At 44.5% G+C, this 18,978-nt stretch overlaps 1 protein-coding gene across 5 annotated transcripts in view; it reads left to right on the top strand.

Moving 5' to 3' along the window:
• LOC125447313 (cytohesin-3-like) overlaps positions 1-18,978 on the top strand; it is a 77,481-nt gene that overhangs the window by 47,250 nt on the left and 11,253 nt on the right. For 4 of the 5 annotated variants that reach the window (XM_059640608.1, XM_048521632.2, XM_048521633.2 and 1 more), the window contains 6 exons: positions 6,977-7,095; positions 8,197-8,277; positions 10,451-10,563; positions 13,342-13,490; positions 15,939-16,050; positions 16,967-17,043. In XM_059640608.1, coding sequence (XP_059496591.1) covers positions 6,977-7,095; positions 8,197-8,277; positions 10,451-10,563; positions 13,342-13,490; positions 15,939-16,050; positions 16,967-17,043 — 651 coding nt within the window. The remainder of the gene's footprint in view (positions 1-6,976; positions 7,096-8,196; positions 8,278-10,450; positions 10,564-13,341; positions 13,491-15,938; positions 16,051-16,966; positions 17,044-18,978) is intronic. The other variant, XM_048521634.2, reaches the window with a different exon arrangement.

The following is an 18,978-nucleotide window of genomic DNA, read 5'->3' as shown; positions in this document are numbered from 1 at the left end:
TGAGATTGACCTGAATTCAGTAAATTCATTCTTAACTTAGAAAGTGCGGTGTGACGTTGAGCCTGTTGTGTTAAGATTAATGTGCAGCTAAGCTTCAGAAGACAAACACTGCACTGTTTGTTGAATTGCAAACTATTAGCTGGAGATACAGCAAGGTAAATCTTGGATGCTGTAATTTAGTGCAGTTTGTTGTGTGGGCAGTAACACTGAAAAACCACAGGAAACAAAGACGCTTATAAGAAATGCCAAAATCTGTTCTCAACCTGAAGATCTGATCAACTGATATTTCGCTCGAATGCGAAAGTCTTAGAGAGAGAGAGAGAGAGAGAGATAAAAACAACTTTGAAGATTTGATGGTAATTATTGTCTTGTAAATACAAACATAGGAAAATGAAGACAGGTAAGGCTTAGCTGGTTTATTCTAAATAAAAACCAAAAGAACTGCAAACGCTGTAAATCAGGAACAAAAACAGAAGTTGCTGGAAAAGCTCAGCAGGTCTGGCAGCATCTGTAAAGGAAAAAGAACAAGAGTTAACGCTCCGGGTCTCGTAACCCTTCCTCAGAACTGGCTTATTCTGTCTGTTTTACATTCACAATGCTGACCACGCCATATCTACGCAGTGTGGAGCTGGAGGAACACAGCAGGTCAGGCAGCATCAGAGGAGCAGGTAGGTCGATGTTTTGGGTCAGAACTGGGTCTACACTGTGTTGACACTGACTCCAGTATCTGCAGTCCTTGCTATCTCCAACACCCTGACGAGATATTCCATACCTTACTGATGGCCTGAGAGAATCAATTAAACAAAACCAAAAATAAAGTGGCCAAACAGAAGGAAGTTAATTCCTCTTAGAACACCATCGCATATCCAGGAGATCACACTTTTTGTGGTCAGCCTGTGCCTCAGGAACTGAAGGGTATCAACAGCCCCCGGCTTTACATTTTAATTCAATAATTTTCCACGGAAGTTTCTGCTTTAGTTACAAGCTCCAATTGTGTAGTTACTATGTCCCTTTAAGAAGTGTTCTCTTTAGATAATTTGCTCATTATTTGCCTTGCGTAGAGCAGCACGGTGGTTCAGTGGTTACAACTGCTGCTCACAGTGCCAACGGTCCTGGGTTCAATTCCAGTCTCGAGTGACTGTCTGTGTGGAGTTTGCACATTCTCCATGGGTTTTCTCCAGATGTTCCAGTTTCCTCATACACATTAAAAAGGTGCAGGGGAGGTGGATTAACCAAGGGAAATGCAGGGTCATGGGGATGAGTCCATGCAGGGATGCTCTTCAGAAGATTGGGCTTGATGGACCAAGTGGCCTGTTTCCATACTGTAGGAATTCTATAAGTCCAGGGATTCAGGCCTATAGAGTCATATAGCATGAGAAACAGACACTTTGATCCAACCATAATCCCAAACTAAACTAGTCCCACCTGTTTGTGTTTGGCTCATCTCTCTCCAAACCTTTCCTATTCATGTATTTATTCAAATGGAGTTTAAATGTCATGACTGTATCTGCATTTACCACTTCCCCTGGAAGTTCATTCCACACACAAACATCCCTGTGTGTACAACAAGAAAAGTGCCCCTCACGTCTTTTTTACAATCTTTCGCCTCTTAAAAATATGCCCCCGGACTTGAAATACCTCACCATGCAGAAAAGACACTTGTCATTCATCTTATCCGTACTCCTCATGGTTTTATAAACCTCTAGAAGGTCACCTCTCAACCTCCTACGCACAAGTGAAACATGTCCCAGTCCATCCGGCCTCTCCTTTTAACTGAAACCCACCATTCTTGGCACCATCCTGGTAAATCTCCTCTGGACCCTCTCCAGCTTAATAATATTCTTCCTATTACAGGGAGACCAGAACTAGACACAGTACTCCAGAAGAGACCTCACCAACATCCTGTACATTCTCAACATAACATCACAACATCTACACTCAAGGTCTGGTCAGTGAAGGCAAACTTGCTAAACAGCTCCTTAACCGCCCTGTCTACATGTGATGCAAATTTCAATGAATTGTGTACCTGAACCTCTCGGTCCCTCTGTTCTACAACACTACCCAAGCCCTACATGTAATTGTAAAAATCTTGCCTTTGTTTGTTTTACCAAACTGTAACACCTCACATTTATCCAAATTAAAGTTCCACTTGCAACTTTTCAGCTTTTTGACCTAATTGATCAAGATCTCTTTGTAATCTTAGCGATTTCGGTATCATCTGCAAACTTATTAACCATGCTTCCTATATCCTAATCTAAATTAATGACAAACAAAAAAGGGGGACCCAGAGACCCTGTGGAACACGCTGATCACAGTCCTCCGTCCGAAAAACAACCCTCCACTATCGCAGATAACGAAGTGTGGAGCTGGATGAACACATCAGGCCAAGCAGCATCTCAGGAGCACAAAAGCTGACATTTCAGGCCTAGACCCTTCATCAGACCCTCTGATGAAGGGTCTAGGCCCGAAACGTCAGCTTTTATGCTCCTGAGATCTGCTTGGCCTGATGTGTTCATCCAGCTCCACACTTTGTTATCTTGGATTCTCCAGCATCTGCAGCTCCCAATATCACTAATACAATTTTAACCTCCACTATCACAGTCTGTCTCCTGCAGTTAACCCAATTTTATATCCAATTGGCAAGTTCATCCTGAATCCCACATGATCTAACTTTACTAATTACACAACCGTGTGGAACCTTGTCAAAGGCTTTACTAAAGCTCAAGTAAACAATGTCTACCATCTGCCGACATCAATCTTCTTGGTTACTTCCTCAAAAAACTCGGTCAAGTTGGTGAGACACTTGCACAAAACCATGCAGTCTACTGTGACTATTCTGTCAACGGGTAAATTACTTCTCAGATACAACTCCTAGCTCTGGTCCAGCATTTGTTTTGCAGGGCATTAGCACAGACAGTAACCCATTCCAAAAGTCCACAGTTCCCTGCAAAATGAGGAAGTGCCCAGCATCTAAACTCTCACATTGGGCATGGCCAGGGATTGTGCCAATCTGTCACACCCAAAATATGTAAAACACAAAACCAAAATACTGCAGTTTCTGGAAATTGGGGATGAGAACTGTCAGGCAGGATTGGTGGACAGAGTCAGAATTAGTGTCTCATGATGATAGACCTTCATCAGACCTTATGAAAGGCGATGAAGCCCTGTGAACTTAACTCTTTCTCTTCACAGATACTACCTGACTCAGTAGGGTTTTCCAGCATCATTTTTGTACAGTCCCGAAACATTCTAACAGCAGATCCATGAGCCAGCTTGTGCACATTCCAAATAATTTTCTCACTATTTCCATACGGAACAGCTGGTTTGATTTTATACATCCCTAGTTGTGTGTGCATTCTGTGTAGCATGCCAGGGATCTTGGCCAGGCCAACAATAGTGCAATGTGACTGGTGAGTGTTTTGAAGATCTTTGAAGGGTGGATTTCCTTTCTGGAGCTTTGTTGGTGACAAAAGGGTTGATGCCATGGTGCTGCTGTTATCTCAGCGGCTCATGACCTCCCCCCGACCCCAGCGGGTTACATGCAGAAACACACCCTTTGGTCCCTGAAGGAAAAATAGCTCAGTGGAGCCAAAGCCTTTTCCCCACAAGCTGCCTTTGGAATAGAAACACACAACAAAGTTCAAAGGGATCTCTCGGCACATAAACCAATTGCACTTTGCTATGTTGCTAATTTGGTTTATAGCCATTACACCAGTGTTATTATTAGCAGAGAAGGTACACTGAATGATAAAGTGCTGGAGAACTTGGCTGAACAAAGAGACTTTGGGGTTCAGGTTCATAGTTCCTTGAAGGTGGAGTCACAGGATGATAGGGTAGAGAAGGTGGTGTTCGGTATACTTGCCTTTATTGGTCCGTGCATTGAGTGGCGGAGTTGGGAGGTCATGTTGTGGCTCTACAGGACATTGGTCAGGTGACTTTTCGAATACTTTATTCGATTCTGGTCTCCCTGCTATAGGAAAGATGCCGTGAAACTTGGAGGTTCAGAAAATATATACAACGATGTTGCCAGGGTTGGAGAGTTTGAGCTACAGGGAAATAATTGAAGAGTCTGGGGCTATTTTCCCTGGAGCATCAGAGGCCGAGGGGTGATCTCATAGAGGTTTATAAAATCATGAGGGGCTTGGATAGGGGGAATAGCCAAGGTTGTCTCTCTGGGTGGGGGGTTCCAAAACTAGAGGGCATAGGTTTAAGGTGGGAGAAGAAAAATTTAAAAGGGACCTGAGGGGAAACTTTTTCACACAGAGGGTGGTGTGTGTATGGAATGAGCTGCCAGAGGAAGTGGTGGAGGCTGGTACAATTACAACATTTAGAAGGCATCTGGATGGGTACATGAATAGGAAGGGTTTAGAGGGATAGGGGCCAAATGCTGGCAAATGGGGCTAGATTAATTTAGGAAATCTGGTTGGCGTGGACACATTGGACTGCAGGGTCTGTTTCTGTGCTGTACATCTGTATGACTCTATTTTTGAATCAAATCTACTCCACTGCAGTTAAATTAAGTTATTCATACTATCCTTCTTGTGCATCCACAATTCCCCTTGCTCCCTTAAGAAGGAAGTGGCATTGTGGTTAGGTATCAAGATTTGTAATTGATGAACCTCAGGCTAGTGTTCTAGGGACCTGGGTTGAAATCCCAGCATGGCAGATCGTGAAATTTGAATTCAATAAAATTCTGGGATTCAAAAATGGTGATCATGTGACCACTGTCAATTGTCATTAAAAAAAAATCTGATTCATTAATGCCCTTTAGATCAGGAAATCTGACCGTTCGTACCTGGTCTGGGCTACATGTGACTCATGATCCACAGCAATTTTCGCATTAGATTTTATAGCCAGTGAAAAGTGTACAAAGTCACCATTCTCTGGCATCAGTTGCCTCTTACCTGCTCTCTGGGTAATTAGGGATAGGCAATAAATGCTGGTCTAGCTAGTGACACCACATTACAAGATAATGTATGGTTTAGAACGAGTGGACGCTCGGAAGTTGTTTCCGTGAGGCGGGGAGACTAGGACCCTTGGACACAGCCTTAAAATTAGAGGGGATAAATTTAAAACTGAAATGAGACAACATTTCTTCAGCCAGAGAGTGGTGGGCTTGTGGAATTCATTGCCACAGAGTGCAGTGGAGGCCGGGATGTTGGATGCCTTCAAGGCAGAAATCGACAAATTCTTGATCTCAAAAGGAATCAAGGGCTACGGGGAGAGTGGAGGGAAGTGGTGTTGAAATGCCCATCAGCCATGATTTAAATGATGGAGTGGACTTGATGGGCTGAATGGCCTTACTTCCACTCCTATGTCTTATGGTCTTATGGTCTTACTCCATGTGGGAATAGGGAAAAAAAAATTGGTGACTGTATGTATGACTGTCTAGATCTGAAAATCTGTAATTCCCTCCCTGCTTCTGCAAAACTCCTTCCTCCTTTAAGACAGCCATTAAACCAGCATCTTTGACAAGTTTTTGGTCACTGTAGCATTGTCATATTTTGAAATGCAGTTTGAATAGTGTTGACTTGTAGCTGCCATACAGTACAAGACCAGCAGGTGGAGCTTTCATAAGTAGCAGCAGAAAATATGTGGGTGTGATTTTTCACTCCCAGCAAAAGAGGAAAATAATGGGGCGAGTTGACCATGGAGGAAACGTCAGGCCCTAATCTCAGTTATTAAGTGTTGGGAGAGAAGACCCACCGGGGACTTTCTTAGATCACCAGAGACTAAGGCCCTCAAATGGTCAATTAATGGCAATTAAGTGCCTCAAAAAATCCCACGTCCCTGATCACCTGCCTCCCCAGCAGGTGGCCCATTTCACTGTGCCTGCTGGTTTGTGTCAGGGGAGGAGCCTTTAATTACCCCAATTTGGGGGAATTTGGAGGTCTGCATGAGGTTGGGCTCCAAAAGGAATTAGCCCCCCCACATCCCCTTGATTCTGATCCCTTCCCACAACTAGAAAAAACAAGAGGTTTACTTTCTCGCTCCTGAGTTCCTGATGCCTTGAGCTCAGACTGACCTGCAGCTTCTGGTGAACCAGGCTTGTCAGTGTTGCCACCAATGAATGAGCTGATTGGTGGGGGATCAGGTGACTTAGTTAGGGATGGGGTGTTAGTAACTGCCCACCAGAACAAAATGGGAAAATTCCACGCTGTGGTAATAAAAGGATTTTTTTTTGTTCATTTGTGCAACATTAAGGATTTGTTTTCAAAGCTGTCCCAAGATGTCATGATACACCTCTGGAGCTGTCAGGAATTGAACTTCGGTCTCCTGGCTTAGGGGTAGGGATGCTACCAAATCTCTTCATGCAACATGAAATCCTGATTTGCCTTGTGCTGTTCTTCGGCCCTAAGAGTGCCACAAGAAACTAGAACCTCACGGTCACCCATCTTAATATTCCCTGATGTGGCTTTCTGTCAAACATTTACCAGGTTAAAGGCATTTTATAAATACACATATTTGTTGATATAAAGTGCTTTTGATTCACTTAAATGCAATCTTCGTTTTATTGAAAGCATTCTAGATTTTGGGGTGTTTGAGTTAAATTGCACCGACTTTAGACAATGTAAATTTGGAGTTGGTGTGAGTTATCCCTCCCGAGGGTACTTTTCCTGATTAGATTATCTTCTATACCATAAAAAGCTGAGTATGGATTTTGTGGTATTGAAGAATCCAACAGTCATTATTAGACTGAACTATTATATATGAGTACTACATTCCTCTGGCACATAAGTGTCTGGGCTAACATTAAGGTATTAGGTTTCAACAGAGCTGCATGCTTCCAGTAGAGTGCCAGGCTTCAAGTGATCTGAGGTAAGATGGAGTTTGAGATCATAATATGCTTAGGTCACATGTTATGATTTTGTGTTTATGATTAATGAGAACATTTCTTAAAGGGATACTTCTGTACTGACTGTGAGATATAATCTGATAGGATCTGTGCTTATAATTCTTTTTCTCATTGTCGTAGGGGGTAGAGTATTTGACAGAGAACAAATTGTTATCTCCGAAGGAAGAAGATGTTGCCAAGTTCCTATATAAGGGGGAAGGCCTGCATAAAACAGCCATAGGAGACTATCTCGGACAGAGGTGAGCTCCATATCAAACAGAGGTTGTTGGATTGAACAACAGTAGAGTGTGTGCCCCTAAAAACCTGAGGAGGAAACAGAAAGAACTTGCATTTAAATTGCGCGCGTTATGAACTCAAGTCCTAAGGCCAATGGCATGCTCTTGAAGGTGTGTCAACCTAGAATGAAAGTAAAGTTGCCACAGTCTTGCCAGACCATAGAGCTCTTCTCTGTCATTTGTGAGAAAGAGACAACAGGTGGTAATGGTTTAGCCTGAGGGTCACCACACAGCAGGCATGGAGAGAGCAATAATCCAGCAGAGTAACTTCAGCCAGTGCAGGAATTGGACTCATGCTGCAAGCATCACTAACCGGCCACTCAGTTAACAGAGCCAAACTAACCCCCTCATCACAGTATAAAAAAGAGCTGTGAGTTTCTGCACTGTAACCCCGCCCCAATGGGAATGTGCTGATGCACACACGGGTTAGCTGTGGGCATGTAATTTGAGTTTGGAGGTGGGACTAAGGTTGATATCGGATACAGGGATGGGATTGGATACGGGGCTGGGGATGCAAGAACTCATGGTTGGTGGTGGGGATGCAGAGGTGGGAAGTGGGGCTGGATATGGGGACGGCGGAGTAGGATTGAGAGTGGGGTAGGATTGAATATTGGGAGTAGGGTGTGAGTGGATGTAGGGGTGGATATGGGGATGAGGGTAGGTAGGTTGTGGGTGGGAGTGGATATGGGTGTGCAGGTGGGGTTGGATGTGGTGATGAGAATTGGGTTGGACATGGGGTTATGCGTGGAGTTGGATTTGCAAGTGGGATTGGGAGTGAAGGTGGGGGTGAGATATGGGGGTAGGGGTGTAGGTGAGGGTGGGGTTGGATATGGGACAGGGAGGGGTGAGGGTGGACATGGGGGTGGGGGTGAGGATGGGGTTGGATATCGGGGTGGGGTTGGGGATGAGGGTAGGGAATGGGATATGAGAATAGGAGTGTGTGTGAGGTTGGGGTGGGATTTGGGGGTGGGAGTGGTACTGAGGGTGCTGATGGGAAACAAGAGATGTGTTTGGCCAGAGTTGAATACCTTTGTTGAATTTTATGTTCTGGTTTTGTTTCTTCAGAGAGGAAGTATACATCAAGACCCTACAGTGCTTTGTCGAGCTTCATGAATTTGCAGATCTCAACCTTGTACAGGCGCTGAGGTAAAGAGCCTTGCAGAGCCAGAGAGGGTCCTCCATGGTCTCACTTCCTGCACAAACTGTCCAAAGACTTTTCTTTCTCCTCATGGATTCTCACAGTTGTTCCCATTTTTCTCATCTTCTTTCTCTTCATTTTCTGGCCCCATCTTTCAGTTTTTTCCATTCTACCTTCATTTCCAATCCAAGCATTTTCCCACCATTCCCCTGTCAGTTTCATTAAAATGCAGCTGACAATTCCTTTCACTTCCGAACGGGCAGTGCCAAGGGAGAATATTTGTGTGAAACCGTTAGCTAACCATAGGGGTGGTAGTGGAGCAGTGTGGTAATGTCAATTCATTAGTACTATATCAGTTCAAATTCCACTGTGATGTGATGAACTAATAGTTTCACACAAAATAGAGTCAATACAGCACGGAAACAGACCCTTCAGTCCAACTCGTCCAACCTGACCAGAAATCCTAAATTAATCCAGTCGCATTGCCAGCATTTGGTCCATACGCTTCTAAACCCTTCTCATTCATATATCCTGTAATTGTACAGCCTCCCTCATCTCCTCTGGCAATGCGTTCCATACATACACCACCCTCTGCATGAAAATGTTGCCCCTCAGGTTCCTTTTAAATCTTTTCCCTATGTCGTCTAGTTTTGGACTCCCCTACCTTTGGGAAAAGACCTTGACAATTCACCCTATCCATGCCCCCCACGATTTATAAGCCTCCATAAGGTCACCTCCTCGGCCTCGGATGCTCCATGGAGTATAGCCCCAGCCTCCTCAGCCTCTCCCTGTAGCTCAAACCCTCCAACCCCAGCAACATCCTTTTGACCGTCCTAAGGGATAGAGTATTTCATAGAGAACAAATTGGATTGAATTGAATGCAGTATTCCAGAAGTGGCCTAACCAATGTCTAGTACAGCTGTAGCATGGCTTCTCAACTCCTATACTCAATGCACTGCCCAATAAAACATGTGTACCAAATAGCACCTTCGCTACCCTGTCTACCTGCAACTTCATCTTTAAGGAACTACGAACCTGCACCTCAAGGTCTCTTTATTCAGCCACACTCCGCAGAACCCTACTATTAAGTATAAGTCGTGCCAAACTTTGTCTTTCCAAAATGCAGAACCTCACATTTATCCAAATTAAACTCCATCTGTCACTCCGAGGCCCATCAGCCCGTTGACCCCTCTGATCAAGATCCCATTGTGCTCTGAGATAACCTTCTTCGCTGTCCACTTTACACGTGATGGCTGGCAGAATTTGAATTTAATTACTGAAATAATATCCACAAAACTACTGTTCACCAACACAAAACATAGTGTTCTCTGAAAGGAAGGAAATCTGCTATCCTTGGCAGCATCTGTGAAGAAAATATCAGAGTTAACGTTTCGGGTCTGGTAATCCTTTGTCAGAAACATTAATTCTGGTTTCTCTGCATAGGTGCTGCCAGAACTGCTGAGCTTTTCCAGCAACCTTTGTTTGTGTTCCTGATTTACAGCATCCGCAGTTCTTTCAGTTTTTAAATCTGCCATCCTTACTTGGTCTGGCCGACATGTGACTCCAGACCTTCGGCAACTATCCTCTGAAATGGGTGAGCAAGCTACTCAGTTGAAGGGCAATTAGGGATGGGTAACAACTGCTGGCCTTGCCAACAAAACTGATATTCCAGGAAGAATAACAAAAAAAACCAGACAATTACAGATTTCTCTTCCTGTATTGATTATTTTTTATTTCAGATCTTCAGCGTCTGCAGTTCTTTGTTCCATTTTTAATGTGATGAGAAATTAGTTCTCACAAAGGGTCATGAATCAGGGTAACTCACTCCCCCAGAGTGTGCTCGATGCTGACGCATGGAATAAACTTAAGGAGGAGACAGATTTTTAATCGTATTGGGTTGAAGGGTTATGTGGACTGGGCAGGAACATGGAGTTGAGGGCAGAGATGAAACAAGCCATGATTGTGTATCAAATGATGGAACAGGTTTGAGGAGCTGAAAGCCTTGCTCCTCATGCTTACGTTCAGATCCAGACCACCACTGTAAACTTTCTTCAGCAGAATCATCTCTCATTTTAACAGGACATTCTATCCAATTACTTTCTGCTCCTATCCCCCGTATAAAGCCTTGATGTATCTCTACCTGAATCCTTTCCCAAACTATTCGCTTTCTCTAACCTGCAGGCAGTTTCTATGGAGCTTTCGGTTACCAGGTGAAGCACAGAAGATCGATAGAATGATGGAGGCTTTTGCAATACGGTACTGTCATTGCAACCCAGGTGTTTTCCAATCAACAGGTAGGAAAGATCAATCTCATCTCCAACACTCACGATGACGTTACAGGGAAAATTATTGGCAAAAATCTTTCACACCTCCTGTTCATAAACCTTCTTCCCATTGATACAAATTTCAGTCAGATTGTCCTCTCGGCATTCAAATATGGGGATTCATCATTTCCCATTTGCCAGGCCAACTATCTCGGTGTATGAAATAACTCCACAGAGGCCAGTATCCCTTCACCACGTCTCCCTTTATTTACATGTGCATGGTGCATAACCCTGACCAATAAGCTCACAGCCAGCTCCTAGACTGAGCAGAACCCCTGGCATTCCTGTTTAATGTGTCAGCCAGGGCTCCCTGATTGGACCAGGTTAGTAGCCACCACCATCTTCTCGATAAAAGCCAGGCAGCCAGTGATGCCCACATCTCACAAATGAGTTTTAAAAAAGCCCCAATCAGGGAACTCATATTCTGTGAAGTTCACCTGGTTAACCTTGTTCCAATTACCACAGCGTATTTCCAAGCAGTGGCCATAGGTGACACTATCCAGCAAGTGCTCACTCCCAACCCTGTCACCATCTTGTACAAATTAATATAAACTCAATTGACCACGGGCGTTACCAGGGGCAATTTAAAAGAAAAGATTTTTACTTATATTGCAGCACAATGGACAGAAGAGATCCCAAAGCACTTTTGAACTAATGGATTATTCGTTGAAGCATAGTCATGTTGGAATATAGGATGAACTGTACAGAAAAGTTCCACTAACAGTAATGTTATAATGGCCAGATAATGTTTGGTTAGGTATTGAGTGAGGGATGACTGGACACCAGCAAGAAATTGAGAAATAATGCCCGCGATGTTTAACCTGAGGTAGCAAGGGGAGCTGTACATTAACATCACATCTGAATTAAAGGATAGCATAGGCCTCCCTCAGTTGTTGAGCATTGAGATTCTGTGCTTAAGGTCTCTGAAGTGGGATTTGAACTCTCAACCTTCTAGGCTGAGAGATAACAGGGCTACTCACAGAGTTACAGCTGACACAATTGAGCAGCAGCGCCACTTTGACATTTTCTCAATCTCCTGCACTTGTCCACGAGACCAGCATTTGTTCTAGACCCTAAATTGCCCTTGAAGTGGTTGGTTTGCTCAGCCATTTCAGAGGGCAGTCAAGCATCAATTGCATTGGTATAGGCCTGAAGTCACACATGGACCAGACAGGGGATAAGGACAGGGATTACCTTCTCTGACGTGAACCAGATGTGCTTCATGTCAATTGGTGATAGCTGTCATGGTCACCCTGATTGAGATTACCTTCCAATTTTGTTCGGTTTCAGCTTCAGGGCTGGGATTCAGTCTGGATCTCTGCCTGACTAGACTAAAGACATTTGTGCTTTACCATGGTCTCCGCTTATTCCCCCATCAGACTGGAGATGAGACACTGTAGGGATCAGTCTTCATCATGATTGGCCTCAGCACCATTCTGTGGCCAGCTGCTTGATTACACTGTAGAGAGTGCAGACAGGATTCTCCAGGATATCGCCTGGCATGGAAACTCCCAGCCATGAGGAGAGACAGGACAGAATAGGTTTGTTTTCACTGGAGTAGCGGAGGCTGGGGGACGCTCTGATTGAGATATCGTGTATAAACTTGTGAGAAGTGTAGACAGAATGGATCGTGAGAATCTCTTTCCCCTGGCAGATGTGTTTAAGACCAGAGGGCATAAGTGTAAGGTGAGGAGCGAGTGATTGAGAGGAGATCTGAGGAAACATTTTTCACCCAGAATCATACATTCCATACAGCGCTGAAGCAGGCCATTTGGCCCATCAAGTCCACACCCACTACACAGCATTCAATCCAGACCCACCCCTACCCTCTCCCTGCATTTCCCACAGTTAATCCAGCCAGCCTGCACATCCTTGGACACTATGGGTAATTTAGCATGGCCAATCCGCCCTAATTTATACATCTTTGGAAAACCAAAAGAACTGCCAATGCTGCAAATCAGGAACAAAAACAGAAATTGCTGGAAAAGCTCAGCAAATCTGCCAGCATCTGTGAAGAAAAAAATCAGAGTTAACATTTTGGTTTCAGTGACCTTCCTCCAAGCTCTGAGGAAGATTCAGTGGGCCCAAAATGTTAACTCTGATTTTTTTCTTCCCTTTGCAGATGCTGCCAGATCTGCTGAGCTTTTCCAGCAATTTCTGTTTTTGTTCCTGCACATCTTTGGACTGTGGTAATCAGAGCACCCAGAGGGAACCCATGCAGACAAGGAGAATGTGCAAACTCCACACAGACAGGAACCCGGGTCCCTGGCACTGTCAGGCAGCAGTGCTAACCACTGAGCCACCGTGCCACCTAAAAGGTGATAGAAATATGGAATCTGCTGCCTGAGAGGATGGCAGAGGCAGAAACTCTCAACATTTAAGAAGCTTTTGGGAAAGCACTTAAAAGTGCTGGGGCATTGCAAGTTACAGACTGGGTGCAGGTAAATGGAATTGAAGAAGCTTAGCATTTGTTGGTCAGCATAGATATGGTGGGCTGAAGGGCCTGGTTGTATGCTGCATTAGTCTATGCTCAGACGATTGTGGTAAGTCTCTGAGATGTAATCATGTTTTTCTTACATCATCGTTCAACATATCAAGTGAATAGTGCCCTGGGATTTATAACAAGCAATTGGTTGGAAATCAACTTGTTGGAGTTATTGTCGATTTACTTATTGTCTTGGAATTACTTTACCAGGGTGTGGATTTGCATTTGCATCTTAGGGTCTAACCTGTTACCTTTCACTGCAGATACCTGCTACGTGTTATCCTTTGCCATAATCATGTTGAACACAAGTCTACACAATCCCAACGTTAAGGAGAAGCCAACGCTGGAGAGGTTTATCACTATGAACCGTGGGATTAACAATGGAGGGGATCTTCCTCAGGAGCTTCTCCGGGTAGGCGCTTGCTCATCATTCGCTGCCAGCAGCTGTCAAGGATCCTGAGTTCATTGAGAAAGGATAGGGCACCTCTTCCAACTCCAACTTGATTTGATGATGCTCCTCCTCTCCCTCAATGATGGTTTCATTGCCCTTCATGGGCTTTGCACGTAAATTAATCAGTTAGTGAACACAGCTCTTTACTGGTGGTGGCTAGTAGATGAGAAAAAGATATGGGCGATCAGGTGATGGGGGAAGAATAATCATCTGGTTGTGTGTAAGGGCATTTCTGGGTATAATTGAAGAAAGAACAAGATGTTGGCTAATGCAAAATCATTGTGGTACAGAAAGAGACCATTCAGCCCACTGTGCTAGCACTGGGCTCTGCAAATCTCCCTGCTTTCTTTCCAGACTCTCACATGTTTTTTCTATCCCAATAACCATCTAGCACCCACTTGAAAAAAAATTGGTTTAATTAAAAAAATGTCAAAATTACAAAGAGTCTTGCGGCACAGCATTAGTGTTCCTACTCCTGAACTGAGGGACCCTGGTTGGAATCCTACCTGGTCTAGAGATGTGTAATAACGTCTCCTGAACAGTTTGGTTTGGGAAAAATAGGTTAAATCAACAAAACAATTGGGATCCATTTGTGGACAAGGGAAAAAAAGAAGCCATCTTGAATGTCTCAATTGAACCTTCCTCTACCACATTTCCAGGCAGTGCATTCCAGACCTGTGCTGTAACACTGTATTCTGTTCCCTAGTGCACTTGTATAGTGCAATCTGCCTATAAAGCATGTAAGATAACACTTTTCACTGTACCTCAGTACACATGACAGCAATAAATCAAACCAAATCAATTTCTCATTTTGTAAAAAATGTTTCTTTTTTCTTACTTCACTCCTGCTTCTTTCATACATCACTTTAAATCTGTGCCCCTTTTGTTCTTGTTCCTTTTTTGAGCAGGAACAGTTTCTTCCCAGCTGCTCTATCCAGCCCGCTCATGATTTTGAAAACCTCTATCAAATCTCTCAGCCTTCTTCCCACTGAAGAGAACAATCCCCAATCTCTTTAATCAATCCTCATCACCGAACTTTCTCATTGCTGGAACTATTCTGGTAAATCACTTCTGCAACCTGTCCAGTGCATTCACATTTTTCCTCGTATGTGACCCCCTGAACTGGACACAATACTCCAGCTGAGATTGAACAATTACCTTATCCAAGTCCAACAACACCAGCTTACTCTCTCACTCCGTACCCCTATTAATAGAGCTGAGGTCACTGTATCCTCTCCACTTGTTTTGTACTTAGAATGATCTGTGCACTTACAGCCCCAGGAACAGGAGTAGGCCATTCAGCTTCTTGAACTTTGTTTAGATTTTAGATTCCCGACAGTGTGGAAATAGGCCCTTTGGCCCAACAAGTCCACACCGCCCCTTGAAGCATCCCACCCAGACCCATCTCCCTATAACCCACACACCCCTGAACACTACGGGCAATTTAGCATGGCCAATCCATCTAGCCTGCACATCTTTGGAATGTGGGGGGAAACCAGAGCACTCGGAGGAAACCCATGCAGACACGGGGAGAACGTGCAAACTCCACACAGACAGTCACCCGAGGCTGGACTCGAACCTGGGTACCTGGTGCTGTGAGGCTGCAGTGCTAACCACTGAGCCACCGTGCCGCCCTAAACTTGTTCTAGCTTTTCATTAAATCATGGTTGCTCTATACCTTAACTCTCTCTACCCCGAACCGCTCCATTTTTAAAATACTCCTCCCTTAAAAAAATCTACAGTTTTAGTATCAATATCTTCCAGAATTTTAACATTTTGCCCTCTTGCACCCCTCCCGTAGGGGAAATAGTTTCTCTGTATCTATCCTTCCAACTCCTTTAATCATCTTAAATGACTCAATTAGATCACTCCTCAATCTTCTACATATTTGCGAATCAGCAATGCTATTGCACACCCCTGGAGCAGGTGAGACTAGAATCTGCACCTTCTGCTCTATCTTCTACACTGAGGTCAATACCAGCCTTGGCGCAGGTGCTGGGGATCTGGAATACTTTCGTCATTGAGACGGGAAACCTTAGAACCTTTAAGAAGTATTTGGATGAGCCCTTGAAGTGCCCCGTGATTGACAGCAATAAGCCTAGTGCTGGAAAGTGGGACTAGAGTAGATACGGTGCATTTTTGGCAACACTGACAGGAAGGGCCAAAGGGCCTCTTCTGTAATGTATGATTCCATGCAGTCAGTCCACAGAGCCTAACCCTTTCGGCCTCAGTGTCAGGTGAACCTACATCACACATTTTCTTCGGCCAATACGTCCTTCCTGAGGGATGCAAGCTGCAATGCCAGAGATTTTGAAGACAGCTGGATGGAATTTTGCATCAAACTATGCTTTCAGACTATAACAGTTTCAACTAACCTCTCCCAACAACCATTTGATTTTTTTGGGACAGAATTTGTATGACAGCATTCGAAATGAGCCATTTAAAATCCCAGAGGATGATGGGAATGATCTGACACATACATTTTTCAACCCAGACCGGGAAGGATGGCTTTCGAAGCTGGGTGAGTGAGAGATTCAATAACCCTTGTGCACTTTGACAGTATTAAAGGATAATGGACTAATTACAACCAAAGTAACAGATAATTGACTACTGGGGCAAGTTTTACATCGTCTTTTGTTGCAGACTCACTGGGCCACATTGTATATTCCCCAGGGGGTGCGGGGGAGAGGTGAGTTGGCAGAAGTCTGGCATAGGATTTGACATAACACTTCCAGTACCTCTGATGTGATGTCCCCACCAAATCCTGACCCCAACACAGCAGGGGGATGGGGTTTGTCAGGTTCCCCTGCCCATCCACCTCTGAGACAACTGTATACGTTAAATGGCCACTCAAGGGCCTCTAGCCAAATGTGTCCTCTCTGGAGAGTGGAGGAGGCAGCCCAGTAGATTCCAGATCATGGGTATCGCTGGGAAAGGGTGAAGGGCCACCTCCTTTATGGCCTACCTTGTTCTATCAGGCTTCCCCTTTCCCAAACTCTTCCCCCACTCTCCCCAGGTTTTCTCTGTTACCCTGGGCTGTGCAATGTAGCCCTCCACTCCTACAAACTACCACACACACACACACACACACACACACACACACACACACACACAATCTCACAGTTTGGAAGAGTCGGAGGAGCTTTACTCTGTATACAAGCCTGTGCTGTCCCTTCCCGGGAGTGTTTGATGGGCAGTGTTGGGAGACCTTTACTTTCAGTTTGAAAAAAAAAGTAGAAACTGAACTCTCATAAAGTGCACTGAGGTTTCAACAGCAGGTGGAGCTGGGTCAGAAACCGAGTTAACAATATTTCCTGTACAAAGTCTAATGGTTCACTGTGTCATACTGGTTGAGGGGGGAGGTGGTGACAGGGGGTCACTAAGCAATTTGCCATATGATGCCCCTTATTAATGCCCCCCCCCGACTATCATTGCAGGAGGCCGGGTGAAAACATGGAAACGTCGGTGGTTTATTCTGACAGACAACTGCCTGTATTACTTTGAGTACACGACAGTAAGTCACATTTCATTCATGTGAAATAAAGTTATGTACAGCACATAATCTGGCCATTCAGCCCCAACAGTCTATTCTAGTGATTACGCTCCACTTAAATTCCTTTCCATCGTACCTGATTTAAACCTATCATTGTAATCTTTGCCCACTCCCTGTAACGCATGTTCACATACTTGCCCTTAAATGTATGGAAACTGTTCCCCCAACTCTCACTGTAGGAGCGAGTTACACATCCTGGATAAAGAGTCATACAGCACAGAAACAGACTCTTCATAGAACATAACAGCACAGCACAGGCCCTTCGGCCCTCGATGTTGTGCCGACCTGTCATACCGATCTCAAGCCCATCTAACCTACACTATTCCATGTACGTCCATATGCTTGTCCAATGACGACTTAAATGTACCTAAAGTTGGTGAATCTACTACTGTTGCAGGCAAAGCGTTCCATTCCCTTACTACTCTCTGAGTAAAGAAACTACCTCTGACATCTGTCCTATATCTTTCACCCCTCAATTTAAAGCTATGCCCCCTCGTGCTCGCCATCATCATCCTAGGAAAAAGGCTCTCCCTGTCCACCCTATCTAACCCCCTGATTATTTTATAAGTCTCAATTAAGTCACCTCTCAACCTTCTTCTCTCTAACGAAAACAGCCTCAAGTCCCTCAGCCTTTCCTCATGAGACCTTCCCTCCATACCAGGCAACATCCTAATAAATCTCCTCTGCACCCTTTCCAAAGCTTCCACATCCTTCTTATAATGCAGTGACCAGAACTGTACATAATACTCCAAGTGCAGCCGCACCAGAGTTTTGTACAGCTGCAGCATAACCTCTTCGTTCCGGAACTCAATCCCTCTATTAATAAAAGCTAAAACACTGTATGCCTTCTTAACAGCCCTGTCAACCTGGGTGGCAACTTTCAAGGATCTGTGTACACGGACACCGAGATCTCTCTGTTCATCTGCACTACCAAGAATCTTACCATTAGCCCTGTACTTTGCCTTCCGGTTACTCCTACCAAAGTGCATCACTTCACACTTGTCCACATTAAACTCCATTTGCCACCTCTCAGCCCAGCTCTGCAGCCCAGCTCTGCAGCTTATCTATGTCTCTCTGCAACCTACAGCATCCTTCGTCATTATCCACAACTCCACCGACCTTAGTGTTGTCTGCAAATTTACTAACCCATCCTTCTATGCCCTCATCCAGATCATTTATAAAAATGACAAACAGCAACGAACCCAACACCGAGCCTTGTGGTACACCACTAGTAACTGGTCTCCAGGATGAACATTTCCCATCAACTACCACCCTCTGTCTTCTTTCAGCAAGCCAATTTCCGATCCAAACTGCTATATCTCCCACAATCCCATTCCTCTACATTTTGTACAATAGCCTACTGTGGGGAACCTTATCGAACGCCTTGCTGAAATCCATATACACATCAACCGGTTTACTCTCATCTACCTGTTTGGTCACCTTCTCAAAGAACTCAATAAGGTTTGTGAGGCACGACCTTCCCTTCACAAAACCGTGCTGACTATCCCTAATCAATTTATTCTTTTCTAGATGATTATAAATCCTATCCCTTATAACCTTTTCCAACACTTTACCAACAACTGAGGTAAGGCTCACTGGTCTATAATTACCAGGGTTGTCTCTACTCCCTTTTTTGAACAGGGGAACCACATTTGCTATCCTCCAGTCATCTGGCACTATTCCTGTAGACAATGACGAGCTAAAGATTAAAGCCAAAGGCTCGGTAATCTCCTCCCTAGCTTCCCAGAGGATCCTCGGATAAATCCCATCCGGCCCAGGGGACTTATCTATCTTCACCCTCTGTAGGATTTCTAATGCCTCTTCCTTGTGAACCTCAATCCCACCTAGTCTAGTAGCCTGTATCTCAGTATTCTCCTCAACAACATTGTCGTTTGC

This window comes from Stegostoma tigrinum, chromosome 38 (assembly GCF_030684315.1).
Source record: "Stegostoma tigrinum isolate sSteTig4 chromosome 38, sSteTig4.hap1, whole genome shotgun sequence".
Lineage (NCBI taxonomy): Eukaryota > Metazoa > Chordata > Chondrichthyes > Orectolobiformes > Stegostomatidae > Stegostoma > Stegostoma tigrinum.
This window is presented reverse-complemented; position numbering and strand designations above follow the sequence as displayed.